General features: G+C 37.5%; 1 protein-coding gene across 5 annotated transcripts in view; it reads right to left on the bottom strand.

The window, feature by feature from the left end:
* PHF6 (PHD finger protein 6) overlaps positions 1 to 14,506 on the bottom strand; it is a 53,509-nt gene extending 39,003 nt beyond the window's left edge. For 3 of the 5 annotated variants that reach the window (XM_057538716.1, XM_057538717.1, XM_007174522.2), the window contains exons 1-3: positions 14,345 to 14,506; positions 10,213 to 10,396; positions 9,875 to 9,976 (exon numbers count right to left, since the gene is read on the bottom strand). In XM_057538716.1, the coding sequence (XP_057394699.1) occupies positions 9,875 to 9,976; positions 10,213 to 10,350 (240 nt within the window). In that variant the 5' untranslated portion in view covers positions 10,351 to 10,396; positions 14,345 to 14,506. The remainder of the gene's footprint in view (positions 1 to 9,874; positions 9,977 to 10,212; positions 10,397 to 14,344) is intronic. The other 2 variants (XM_057538718.1, XM_057538719.1) reach the window with 1 other exon arrangement.
* Between the last annotated feature and the right edge of the window lie 255 nt (positions 14,507 to 14,761).

The raw sequence follows: 14,761 nt of genomic DNA, 5'->3' as shown, positions 1-14,761 counted from the left end.
CAAGGCACCAGTTGGTTGGACCTGAGTGATGTTATCCTGTATTCCTCTTTACACGAAACATTTATTTGCCCTCCAATCTGTCATAGGCCCTACTGGGCCCTCAGCAGAACGAGTGTCATGCTTGCACTGTAGCCAGGTTGCTCTCCATGTGGGCAAATCAAAGTTAATCTGACAGGAACACATTTCTCAAGGACAATGGTGGACTTCTTCCTCCCTGAAAAAAGGTCCGTCCCACATATCAAATATTCTGTTGAAGGCCAACTTCCTGTCTTCAATACAGGTATAAATGTCAATTCTCAGCTTATCCTGCCTATACCCTGATTTCAAGTTCTTTAAATAGAGGTGAAAATTTCTTTGTTGTTAATGATTTTTCTTTTACTTTTATTCCTCTATTCAGTTTGCTACCTAGTAGACCTAATAAATTTCAATAATCAATTACTTTTTCCAAAATGGGGAGATTAGAAAAAGAGACTCTTATAGATGTTTGCATATCATACTATCTTTTTAAAAAATGGTAATAAAAATTATATATATTTAGGATGTACACCATGGTTTAATATACATATACATAGTGAAATGATTACTAGAGTTGAGCTAATTAACATATCCATCTCTTCATATAATTACCATTTTTTTAGTGCATGTGGTACAAGCACCAGAAATCCACTCTCAACAAATTTCCAGGATACCATAGGGTATTATTAACTACGGTCATCATGCTGTACAGGAGATCTCTAGACTTATTTATCCTACATAACTGCAACTTTGTACCTTTTGACAAACATCTCCCATTTCCCCCACCCCTCCTGCCCCTGGTAACCAGGGTTCTACTGTCTGTGAAGCTTTACTATGTTAAGATTAAGTTGTGCCACACAAGCAGAGTCTCAAGGAGCTGATCCACAGACGAAAGAGGAACTAAGTCACACATGAGAGGAGACAAACGGAACTGAAAGGACTATGACTTAGCTAAAGTCCCGCAGAAGACAGAGGCTGGGACATACCTGCTCCTCAGTCAACTGAAATAGGCCAGGACTGAAATTCACTTTGCAAAAGGAAGAAGTCTTAAGTAATAAAAGGAAAAATACTGCTTTCTTAGTAGCTATGGGGGAAGCTCAGGGAAAACTCAACGAAGACCACAGACAGAGACAAGGCAAAACAAATGAGATTGCCAACTTCTAGGACAGGCAGAAAGAGAAGGCTCTTGGGGAAAAGATCTCAGTCTTAGCTTGCTCAGCTTAACTGCTGTATATCTACTGTGCATGTCAGTAACTGACCACCAGTGCACAGATATAAATTCTCACAGCCAAGTACTTACTACTCTCAAGATACCTGCTGCAAGAAAACTGCTACAAATATACAGAGAATGAAAGAGGTTTCCAAAAAAAAAAGTCTGTAGGAAAAAAAAAACAAAAGCAAAACAAAGAAAAATCAGAGGGACTTCCCTGGTGGTCCAGTGGTTAAGACTTCGCCTTCCAATGCAGGGGGTGCGGATTCCATCCCTGGTTGGGGAGCTAAGATCCCACATGCCTTGGGGCCAAAAAACCAAAACATAAAACAGAAGCAATATTGTAGCAAATTCAATAAAGACTTTAAAATTGGTCCACGTCAAAAAAATCTTTTTAAAAAAAGCACTTGGAGTTGGGAATAGGGTACCTAGCATATTTTCACAGGAGAAACGAGACAAAAATAAAGTGAGAGTAGTTCACCTTACACTGGTGTTTGTTATTCTGTGTTATTTTTAATAACAGAAAACACTACCTCCAGTTAAAACTAGAATGGAGGACAGTGCGGTTGCGGCAAGTTTTCAGAGCTGCCTAAAAAATGCTCCTAACTCCAGGTTCATTACTTTATATAGAGTAATACCTCACATATCCAATACAGTCAGAAAACAGAGTAATCTCTGAATTATCTGGTTAGCAGATGCTGTCCACTTGATTTGTTAAAAACTCCTAAAAAAAATTACCACTGCCCGGAAAGGTGGAACATGAACTCATAACTGCTTCTGGTTTATCCTATAGCTACAATTAAAAAATATATATATATACAGCATTTTGAAGAAGGTCTCAAAAAAAACACAAACTTAATAAAATATTCTTAATAAGGGTTATATAATAAAATAATTAGGTCTAAGTAGAAAGCTAGAAAGCAAAAATGAGATCTGAAAGCTGTCAAAGTCACTGAAAAGTGACTTGATAGATTAGGACCTTAAATTCCAAGTGCTTCTAAAAAACAGGGCTACTGAAAAGCACTTGTTTTTTACTAAAGTAACAGATAAATCTAAGCAGTTACCGAATAAATAATTTCAGAAGTCTTTTGGAAATCAGAGGGCAAGTAAGCCTATCAAGCTCTGACTTAATCTAGTCTCCTGACCTAGCTCTCAATATCACATACTCCAACTCCATCCAACTTTATGAATCATCATTATGAGGAATATAAGATTATCTTATGGAAGCTTTTGAAGTTTGTTTTATTCATCTGAAAGATTCAGAGTTTTTCTGAGCTCAGATCTTTATGTTTAAGCTCTTCTAAGATGTAGGTCTTCCAGGCTGAGGGTACCCTCAAGTGCCACGCTGCTTACTATACTTAATCTGTGAAGAACACCAACTACAATCCATGTTCAAATAAGTACCAAGATGTCCCCCCAAAACCAGACATAGATTATTTTATACTACTGGTTTGGGTTCTCTTCCATTAGCACAAATAAGTGAGAAGTGATTATATAATGACATAAATTTACAGTATTCTCAATTACAAAGAAGTATCAATATTCAATGAAGGCAAAGGAAAAAAATTTGTGAATTTTTTAAAAATTAATTTATTCAGTAATAGTCAAAGACCTGATTTTCTCCATCATTAGATCTCAAGTGTCTCTTTGGCCTCACATTCATTCTCCTTAATCACCTCCAAAGTAAAACAAAGTTCATTTTATATAAATGACAGGTAAAATATCTGCGCACATTTAAATTAATCTGCATGCCATAATCTGAGCTTTCAAAAATATTCACATTTATACGAATACATTCATGACGCATGTACACTTAGTTACACAGATGACAATGAGGCCAGTGAACAAATCTTCAGGAAAAAATTTACCTGTTTTTCCCCCAAAATACTGTAAGGCAAGGATCTTGCAAGCCCAATTCGGCCCATCACCCTGTTTTCATAAATAAAGTTTTACTGGCACACAGACATGTTCACTTCTTTGTGTATTGTCTGTGACCGCAACTGAAACAATATGGCTAGCAAAGCCTTAAATATTTATTATCTGATCCTTTACACAAAGCGTGCCGACCCCTGTCCTAAGGCAATGGTCCGTAACGGAGAGTGTTCATCAAAACTCACTTGGGAATCTTTTTCAAAAAATACCTATCTGCAACCCAGCCACACCCCTTTCTGATTTAATAGTTGGTTAAGTACCACTGCTCTAAGGATTTGGTAGCACCATTAATTACCTGGCATCTTCTGCATCTTTGTATGTAGTAAGCAATGGTTGCGTTCTATACACTTTGGGTGCTCCATTTTACCCTTACTGAATGCCAAATAAGCCACACACACTCTACTTTAAATAGCACTGGCATTTAATATTCATTTAATACTTGTCAAAAGTACTTCCTCCTCCTTGAAACTCTTCCCCCTTTGAGTTCTACAGCATCATTTTCCCAGTGGAACACACTTCAAATGTCACTTTCTATGAAGTCTTTTGACTTCTCAGGTAAAATTAATTATGGTCCTCTCTCCCAGCTCCCCTGTGGCATTCTTTACATACTTCTAAGGCTAAAGTACATTTATTCATGATTGCATACAAAGTGTCTAGCATTGTGCTTGGTACAAAGTAGGCACCCAATTAAGTGTCTGATAAATGGACAGATGATTTCTAGACTCTAGATGGAGGCCTTGATGAATACAATGCCTGAGGAAAACAATACAAATTTAACACCCTACTGGTAGAGTGAAGGTTGAAGAAACATGAAAACACCCTTGCTTGAGGCATACACAGCTCTCCACCATCCTGAACAAATAACCAACCTGATTTTTCCCTCTAGATTTCTCTCCTTCCTCTTCAAACCGCTAGAGCTGCAAACAACACTAAAACACTGATTAACCAAAACACAGGAATTTTATGCTTATACTATTACTTCCGTGGTCAATTTACACCTAGCCCATTACTTAAGCTTCACACTATTATCCAATCGAAGCCCTTCCCTCCTTCAAATTCAGCCAACAGTTAATGAGTGCCCACTTACTAGAGTATAACTGAGCACAAATGAGACGTCAAGCACCGTGCTAAGTGTTTTCCATGCATTTCCCCCACTTAATCCTATGCTGGGCAAAGAAAATACAGTCTCTGCTCTCCCAGAGTTCACAACACAGTGGAGAAGAATGGCTTGTGCACGTGTAACAAGTACAATGCATAGTGTTAAACTCTATGACAGAGGTGAAGGTTGAGTTGGACTCAAAAACAGACAGAAGTTCTGAGAGGCATCTAGGAGATGAATAACATCTGTACATGCACAGATGTGGGGACAAGCAGAGGATACTTGGGAAACCGAGAGGAGAGGGGATGACATAAGGAATGGAAAACGTGGGTTAAGGTACGACTTCTGAAGGGCAGATATTATTTTGTAGGCAGTAAGGAATCAGTAAAGGTTTAGAGTCAGGAAGTGAGTGATATTAGGTTATAAAAGTAGAGATCAAGTAAATACCAGCAGTATGTTGGAAGGATGGGAAGAGGAAGACTGGATACAGGGTTGCAATAAGAAAGGCAAGAGGGCTGAGACATCCCAGAAATAGAATCGATGTGACTGCTGTGGAAGAAGGAAGAACTGAAGGTAAATGATTCAGAAAGAGAATCAGGTTTCAGGGTAGGGAGATGATGAATACTGGTTGAGTTTAAGATGCCTGCAGGACATCTATGTACAGCAGACAAATATGCTGCCATTATTACACTTTATTCTTCACAATGACTACTACGTATCACCTGTCTCCTGAAAAATCCTGCTTTGCCCCTCCTAAGTTGAAATTCCTGTCTAATGTTTGAAGACCCTGTAATCATCCCACCTTTCTCAATTCTAATCCATTACTGCCAGTCTCAATGACCCATTCAGTTATAGTTAACCTATTTCATGGACTCATCCTTTTTTTTTTTTAAACTTACCATCTCTAGGAAGTAGTCTTAACCACCTAAATTGGCAAGACCCCTCCTGCACAGAATAAAAAGGTATATCTATAAATTGCCATATATGCAGATTCATGGCATGCCCAATATCTAGATCATGAACTCTCAAAATCAGACACCCTGTTTCTCTGGGGTGCCAAGCACTCTACTGGTACTGAGTAAATAAACTAAACACTATGTAAAATTTGTCTTTTTTATTTTCAGAGGCTACAAAAAGTATCTTGAGGGTAACAGAGACTTGGAATATTCTTACATAGTTATGTATGTAGGATTTTTGTCCTAAAAACAATGCTATAACAGAATATATTAATAGGAGTCTGATTATGTCCTAAATTCAGTACTATTTCCATCTTTATTAGAAAACTTCTAAGCTCTAATCATTACATTTTTTAAAATGTGATTTTTGGTTAGGTAGCTTAAAAGGCAGTCTAGTATAACCTAGAGATTAAGAGTTCTGGCTTTGGAGTTAACTGGCCCTGGATTCAAATTCCAGCTCTGCCACTTACTAGCTATATGACCATAGTCAGGTTACTTCTCTGAGCCTCAGTTTCCTAATCTGTAAAGTGAGAATGAATACTTTCCTATCTCACAATATGACTGTAAGGATTAAAAAGGTTCATGTATTTAAAGTACTTAGCCCAGTTCCTAGCACATATTAAGTGTTCAATAAATGTTAGCTATTTCTGCTACTGAAAAAAGCAGGAAAAATGTTCCAAGGATTTCTTAAGACATGTGAGTAAAATTTAGTTTGAAAAAGGGAAAGTTTAGGAATGACCTGAGGATAGTCATCAAGTATATGAAGGACTTTTCATTTTTAATATAGGAAAAACAAAATATTTCCTTTAATGGAAAGAGGCAGACCTAGAATAAATGGCTAACTTAAGTGAGATACTTGAGTTATACAGAAGGATGAATTTCGCAACTGTGAAGAGTGTTATATAATACTGGTCCTGTTTCAGGTTGCTTGGGTAGAATCACAATTTCTTGATATATTTAAAATAAGATAGACAAAAAAATCTATGTTACATGGCTTTTAGGTAATCTTGCCTAAGGGGAAGGAAAGTGAACTAAATGGCCTCTCAACTCCTTCTGTTCCTAGAGTCTGTGATATATGTGACATAGGTACCAATTTGAACAGTAACTATCTGATGTGGATACTCTTTTTCTTTTCTTTTCCTTTTTTTTTGGTGGGATCTTAGTTCCCTGACCAGGGATCGAACCCCGGCCCCAGCAGTGAAAGTGCCGAGTCCTAACCACTGGACTGCCAGGGAACTCTGCCGATGTAGATACTCTTAATGATCTCACCACCTAGCTTCATCCAGCAAGAGTATGTTCTTCAAATATACTCAACTGTCTCCTAAAACAAAATGAAGACAGCAATGACAACTCATAATCTTACTTGGAAATTTGCATTTCTTGGCTAGATGGCTGGAGAATAAGAGTAGATGGTACAGATGTGGTATCTCCACATATGAATTCAAGAGGAACTAGAAACCATTCTGGAAAAAAAAAATCTGTCTCAATTGCAAAAACAGAGTCTCAAATTATAAAAACCTTAGTAGGCTGGCAAATGTCTCCTGGTCCATCTTGGTGCTTAAAGGTGATGTAAAAGAGATGAATATGGTCGTGCAGAATGGCTTTCCTCCCCGATCCTTGTGGCTGACATGAAGATCTTGGAAAATGGCCTATGGCAGCAGGAACACACTTGCCACCCGTACCTCCTGCTCTACTGTGACTTCCCATCCTCTCAAGACTCGGACCCATCTGGCCGCCTATATACTTTCACCTCAAACCCCAGACTCTTCTCTTTATACTTTTCTTTGGGGCAAGTGAGAACCTCTGGAGCCAGCACGAGATACAGACTGGAACCTGTCTTAAAAGCACCCATGGACCAGCACTCCTGTTTTTCATTATTTTCAACGGGAATTCATGACCCACTTTTCACCTAAAATCTAGATGAACAGCAGCCAGGGCAGACTCACAGGATAAAATGCCTTAAAAAGTCAATTAGGGAAACTGATTATCTAGTTTACATGTAGCTTACCTACTTACAGGAAACTCTTCACTTTTTTTCTCCCTTTCTATTTGATTTATGGCCCTTTTATTGCTTAGACAAATCTACACAGGGAAAAGAAAATAAGAAAACCAAAATCTGGAATTTTGGTTACTTGATAGTACTTCACGTAAAGATGATGTAATGGAAGGGACAAAACTAAAGGTTAAAAGGAGACTTAAAAATTATTTCAAAATTAAACATGCAAATGCTACTCCAGTCCTAGCCCCTATATAAATTATTTAAATTCTGACATTTTAAGAGAAGGAAAGGGAGCAAAATTATATACCTGGCTCAAAAGTTCTCTCCTTCTGCCACTATTCCTCAATGCTGGATGCCCACAGCCTCAAAATGGCTACAAAACCTTTCCTAAGGGAACTCCCTGGCGGTCCGCTGGCTAAAACTCCATGCTTTCACTGCCAAGGGCGCAGGTTCAATCCCTGGTCGGGGAACTAAGATCCCACAAGTCGTGTGGCACAGCCAAAAAAGAAAAGAAAAAAGAAAAAACCCACACCTTTCTTAAGGTAACTCTTTATATCTCTTATAGCACTCTTTAGTTATGCAACATCACTGTTTAGTAAGCAGTGATACAGCATTATCCGTTTACTGTTGGTGACTTGTTCTAAGTTATATAATGTGTCAGTGGCAGTTATTAAAAAAACAGGCCTCATGAATTCCCAGCCCAGCATCCTTTTCATTAGCCTACAACAATATTAGCAGATCTTATCATTACTTACGAACAATAACTACAACAGGGGCTACCATTTATCAAGTCGTAACCATGTACCAGGTACCATGCTAAATCCTGTATAGTCTCTTTTTTGATTCTCACAATATCCCTGGAAGGCAAGTACTACCATTATCTCCTTTTGTCAGGTGAAGAAAACATGGTGTAGAGAAGTAAATCAACTTGCCCAGGGTCACCCAGCTAGTTAGTTACTAAAGCTTGTGGTCTTAACCTCCAATACTGTTCTACTCCCTAGATCAAGGAACAAGCTTAGTTATTTATAACTCACTACACTTGAGCAAAAAAATTAACTCCCTACACCATACCATTAAAAATTAATCAAAACAATTTATAATAGTGAAATCTGTACAAAGTTCTGATGCTTTCTGCACAAACAGGTACAAATAAATTAAATCTCCATTGAATTTAGCAATACTGCCAGATGTATGCTGCTGCTTCATGTAAAACTAGGCACTGCATTTGTTAATAACACAGTAACGTCAGGGACCAAAACTGCTCCTGTTCTGACTAGAGCAGCCATGTCAAATAACAAAAATGCTAACAAGTCAGGATGTAGATGCATTTTCCAGGAATATTCATAATGCCAAGGAATAAATAATGGGGTGATAAGGGTTACAGTACAACTAGCTTCAAGTAAATAGTATTCTTTCTTTGTACCCAAAGTTGTTTTTAAGGACTAGGAAATAAAAACATAACTGCTCTGGTTCTCAAAACTCAGCAAGCCACAGTAACATGAAGAAATCTAAAACCACCAAATAAAAAAAAACGCATTTTTTTAAAAATGCAGCATTCTATTGCTATCTATAGTTTTGGGGGTGGGGAAGATAAACATTTTCACAGTTAAGGTCTCACTACAACAAAAACTGTCTGACCTCTGAATTCCCATTTGCGCCAATACTGATTCTAGGGTTTGAGACTATTTATCCTTAAAACAAATCTCAAATGTTATCTTTGAACTTCTTCATATTGCTTTTCTTTTTTTTTTTCCACTAATACTAGAAAACTGACTACTTTTCAAAATAGATTATTCCTGACATCAAAATGATAGCCCCCCCGTTCCCATTAGATTCTTTATGAAATATGAGATTACTTAGTGCCTAAGAACATAGATATATGTTCTGCCAAACCCATCTTTAAAATAATGAAACACTTGATAGTGGAGCTACTGAAGGTACATTTACAGATGTAATTTCAATAAAGAGCTCAGAGGAGAAAAATAACCAAATGAGAAGACACTGTCTCAATGTAAACCATAATGTATTAAATAGCAACAGAGACGACACTACCTCTCCAACAGAGCAATACAGTATCTTGCCAAACTGGTTACTTGGTAGTGAAGACAACTGCAGGAACATTACGCTTAGCACAGCTTCAGAAAAACTGTAAGATTCAACAAAAGTTATCCAAAGTCAGAAATGCTGTGTTGTATAGCTGAACCACGGTAAAATACGCTGTGCAGCAACTACTAACATTTTCCTGTTGAAAGGGTTCTGTCATCTTCATTTGTAATGATCACAATTACTTTATTAATGGAAAATGAAAACATTTCAGAATTTTAATTATCAAAATATATGTGAATGAAGACTTTAACACATGAAACATTCAAATTAAGCAAACTGCTTGTTTTGTAAGTCAACATGGCCTCCAAGAAGATTTTAATTCTTTTTGAAAAGAAAAAAAAATGGATAATATACATATTGATTCACTCCTTTTTTGTTGATTGGCAAATAAGTTAAACCTAGCCTTGCAATTTGCCGATTTGGGGGGAAAAAAAATAAGACTGCAATTTTAAAAAATTACACTCAGTTAATAACACGATACACTCTAAAATAAGCAATTTTCTCCTTAATGAGCTTAAAATAAGTTTTATTCTCAAGAGGCAGAAATACCAACTTACCAGCTTCGTGCCTCTTTTAATTTCCTTTTGGACATCTTCAATAGAAAATCCACCAAGACTTTCGTTATCAGAGTGTGATGATACCAAAGCAGATGAAAAGAGCTATAAATTACATTTAAAAAAAATTAAGGTTCATATATAAAGAAATTACAGTGAAACAGTGAATAAGATGTTAAATTTAAAAGGAAATATTCAAGTAAAAATGGCATAGCATTAGTGAGAAACCACTTCTTAGAAGTTTAACTGGTTTTGTTGTTTTGTTTTGTTTAGTAATCAGGAATATTCATTATTAAGATTCTCATGGTTTCAGGTCTCTTGGTTGCTGCGGGCATACTTACCATGCACTTATGGTGTGCTGCCACCTTCTGGTTTTCAGATATTAGTAACTGTCCACATTCCTTGTCTCTATTTGACTTACAAAAGCCACATTTGCGCTGTCTTGTAGGCCCTTTTTTCTGTTCAACTGAGCTTGACATGATTTTTAAATTGCCTTTAGAATGCCACTTTATGTCTCAAGAAATGCTACAGAGAATAAGAAGGGCAACAAAATGGTTAATTTTGTTTTAAAAATCAGTTTACACAGTAATATAAATTGCTTAATATTTGACCTAGGTCTTAATATATGCATTTAAAAATAGCTATTTAGTATAGACAAATTAATATTCAAACCTCTGTAATTTTAAAAAATGTACAGCGTATGCATAAAGATAAGTTAATGAAGTACTGAGAAAAATCAAACTGCTCTCAAATTAAGGGACATGTGAAATAATTAGAACTATTTCTGCATGGATAAATAAAACACGAACAGTGTATGATATTAAAATAGTCATCTGCTGACATAATTAATGAAAAACATTTTTCATGTATAGCTAGCTAGGTGCCCCTTCAAGGAGACAAAGAATTATACATCTAAGAGCAGAGCAAAAACTAATAAAAGAACTACACAATATCCAGGGTGAACAGAATTCTATAACTGCACAACTCCTTAAAGTTCACATATTGATAATCCAACAAATGAGAAATGAATTTACATAACCATGACTTTGGAACACTTATTTTTAAAAGTTGAATTATTTTCAAGTTTTAAAAAAAATCATGTATACATCTTTATTAGTTTTTGCTATTGTATTCCTTTTGCAAGTAAGGAAAACATTAAGCCTTACACCAGTCTATTCAAAAACGCAGACTTTAGGAACCAATCATTTATAAAAACAACTGTATTATCTGACTCTGAGATTTACTCCAAAAGTCTGCTTATTAAATTAAAGTTACAAACTGACAGTCGTGTTCTAAATGTAGTAACTTTCATACTTTAATTAGTAATACTGTATAAAGAAAGGGAAACTTTTCTGAATGAGCCTTAAATTTAGTCAAATTATAATTATAGGTAGTATAGTCAAACAAAAAAAGGGAAGAAAAGCTCTAAGATGGAAGGTTTCTGATTTACATCATCAATCTCAACATGGATTCTTCAGAAGACTATAAACAAATGTAAAATCAGTTATTTGAATTGTGTAGGTTTCCCAAATCAACATAACTAAGCAGTTCAGGACCCAGGTTACCACAACACACATTACAGTCAATAAAATCTCAAATTTTTGTCTTAAAATTTACTAAATTCTTTCCATTCCTCCATATATTTGAACATTTTCAAAATATGTTGAAAAAATGGACTCACTAACACTACATCGTTTCTTTCTGAGAAGCACTTGTTCACCAACAAGAACAGGAGCAGTTGGAAGCCAGCAAGGTGGTAGATGCAAACCATTCAGTGCTTTACAATATAACAATGCAAATACTTAAAACTGAACACGAAGTCACAAAGAAACAGGTCTTCTCATCAATTTATTTCTAGGTTTTTCTCTTTAATGAAACTTCAAAGGCCCTGACAGTCTCTGCACTGATGGGTTTAACAAACTCTTAATGCTATCTACAATTTTAAATACTTCACTCTTCCAAATGGCATCGGATACTTTACAACAGTACTGTATTCATAGCACTGGCTATAAACCGTGAAACTGATTGAAAACAGGCAGCAAATACTTTTAGGATTAAAGAAAAAAAAAAAAGAACATAACAGAGAAACAAAAGAAACAAAAGGGGAAGTGTGTTTGCATTTGCTCAGGCAAATATGTGTTCAGTTGCTTTATCAAGAATGTAGCTGCCAACATCTTTAGAATTAAATATGCAAAACATCAAAATTCATAAATAGCACCAGAATTTGCTACTTGAGTTCTAAATTAGCTTTCTTTACTACTGTGCAATGAACAGTAAGCACTCTGAAAGCACTGTAATGTATTCAGCATTTCTCCTGGTCATCCTTGGCCAGCTGAAAGGATGGCACATTATGAATCCAATCTATACAGACGTCTTAATGTGTAATTTCGGTACAACCTTAGCATAAGCTATAAAAACAGCTTAAGACAAAGTAAATTCCTAGATTAGAACATCACTTTTTATTCTTAAAATTAATTCTGAAAATGGTGTCCCCAAAATTCTACCCATATTGCATCCTGCCTCTTTCCATTTATAAACAGGTAAATTTCTCATCCTAATTTTGAGAACCTACTTTTCTAGGTATCAAAGACCCCAAAATCTAAAAGAGAAAAAAAGGTACACTTTATTTTGCATTCAAAAATACTCTAGTGTATTTTTTCTGTAATCAGTTTAAATATAATTTATAAAGTGAACAGAAACGCACACAAAAGTGCACCAAACCAATTAAAAACTTTCCCTAACGTGCAATGAGTAAATGGATTTTTCCACTAAAATTCAAATAATGCATCTGTGCATATCTTGCTAATTTTTTTTTTACAGCCTCCTTGTAAAACATGAAGTGGAGAACATCATGGAAACAATGACTCCTAGTAAAAGTGTCTTTATCATAAAAATGCAGATTTTTATCTAATGCTGTCACATTTGTGGTCTCTACTTGAGAAGAATAAGGGCATTCCAAGGACCAATATTAAGGGGTTCATAATGATCCATACAGTATATGGCATTTTAATTTTAGTCTAAAAGGTTTTTCAGGGCATGCAGAGATCAAACTTTGATGCTTTCACCCAACAATGAAACCTTTTCTTTCAAAGAAACATAGCATTATGGATAATGTTATAAAGCAGAAATAAAGAGGCAAAGATAACAGCGTGAGAAACATAATTTAAATGTCCGAAAAAAAATAAAAACCCGGTTAGTTAGGCTGAAGCAATCAGTGCATTTCAGATTTTCCAAGATGCTTTAAAGCACCAAGGTGGAAATAACCTGAAACATCAAGGAGAGCATTCAAGAACCAACTCGAGAGCTCATTCAGTGTCTGATATCTGAAAGACCATTTTCACAGAAAAACAAAACAAAACAAAAACTGCAGTTCCGGAAGATCAAACAATTCCACACGCAAGGAAGTTGAAATATACAGATCAAAATATATAAACATGATCCAAGAAGCAGTATTTCTGTCAGGAAAGTTACACTGGAGAGAAAGAAACGAATAAGAGATGAACCGGAAGGGCACCTGAATTTGGTTGCACGATATTATTACATGCTTCGCACTGCTTTTTGCGGTTATTCAAAAGGAAACTAAAGGAATTTTCCAGTTGTTTCAAACCCAAGGGTAGAGAAAGAATTTGAACTGTATGAATAAGACCTGATATTACGTAGTAAGCCGATAAAAAGAAAAGGTTTTTCAAAATTAAAGGATTTTTCAACTTCCACGCAGAATATCGAAACGAAGAAATTTCAAAAGAATGCCGTGCTGCTCGTCCATATAATAAGGGATGGTACACATAACGTACCGGAGCCTCTCCGTTATTTATTCCTCAATACACACTAGACTCCAAGATCTCCCTCTAATCAAGCGCTAGATAAACTCTCAAAACTATCTTCCAATAAAACACTTTAGCAGGTTCCTTTCGGTCGTAAAGTCAGGGTCCCCTAATTGTCCTTTTCCAATCCTCCTGGATCCAGGAAAATATCACCCTACCACTTTCTTTAACCCTCCTCCCGCCAAGAGTTCGCCCTCTAATAGTCTTCGTTTCCTATCTCAGTTTCACCCCTAATTCCCCCCACCCCGGAGTTTTTCCTCATTCCGTAAGGCTACCCTTCTTGCCATCCTAACAATTCTTCCTCTCACTCTTCCCAAACTGGGAGTCTCCCTCCTTCCCAAATATGTCCTAAGCGATGGCAAAGACTAAAAATTCCCGGTATTTTGTCCTCCTCAAATGTTGCGCCCCCTCCCCCGAAGTCTAGGCTTAAGCCTAACCTCTCCCTTGGCTCCTCCGAAGCACTTTTCTCAGCAGCCTCTCTGCCAAGCGCCTTCAATGAGCGGCGCTTCTGGGGTCCCTGACAATAAAGCGAGACCACCAAGAGTCCCCCTTAACAACGGGCAGGGGCGGCGGCCTGGCCACCGCCATCCTCCTTGTCTTCTCCCGCCGGGCAGAGAATGGGGGGCCCCAGGGTACCGTGGGGACTCACCGGCGGGGCCCAGAGGCGAACGGCAGGGGAGAAGCGCCAATGAGGGGAAAGAGAAAGAACTCGGTCTTGGTTCTCCGGCAGCGCCTGGGAGCGGGGTTCTGTCGCCGGAGGTTGTTTCCTTTCATTCGAGAACAGACGGGCTCGCTGAGCGCCCTTACGTCGCCCCCCTCGCACGCAACGACTCACATAGCGTTAATACGTCTCGAGCGCGCCGCGGGCCCTGATTGGCTGCAGCGAGGAGGCAGCTGAAGCCGCAGAGCCACGACGCATGTGCAGAAGCCACCCCCGGTACGGATCGGGGCGGCAGGCCCCGCCTCCTGCTCGCGCGCGTACCTTCTATTCTCCGGTCCGCCGCTCAGCCAAGTGTTTGGGGGCAGGATCCGAGGAGATAGAGAAAGAGATTCAAAGATATCGCTG

Source organism: Balaenoptera acutorostrata, chromosome X, assembly GCF_949987535.1.
Source record: "Balaenoptera acutorostrata chromosome X, mBalAcu1.1, whole genome shotgun sequence".
Taxonomy (NCBI): Eukaryota; Metazoa; Chordata; class Mammalia; order Artiodactyla; family Balaenopteridae; genus Balaenoptera; species Balaenoptera acutorostrata.
This window is presented reverse-complemented; position numbering and strand designations above follow the sequence as displayed.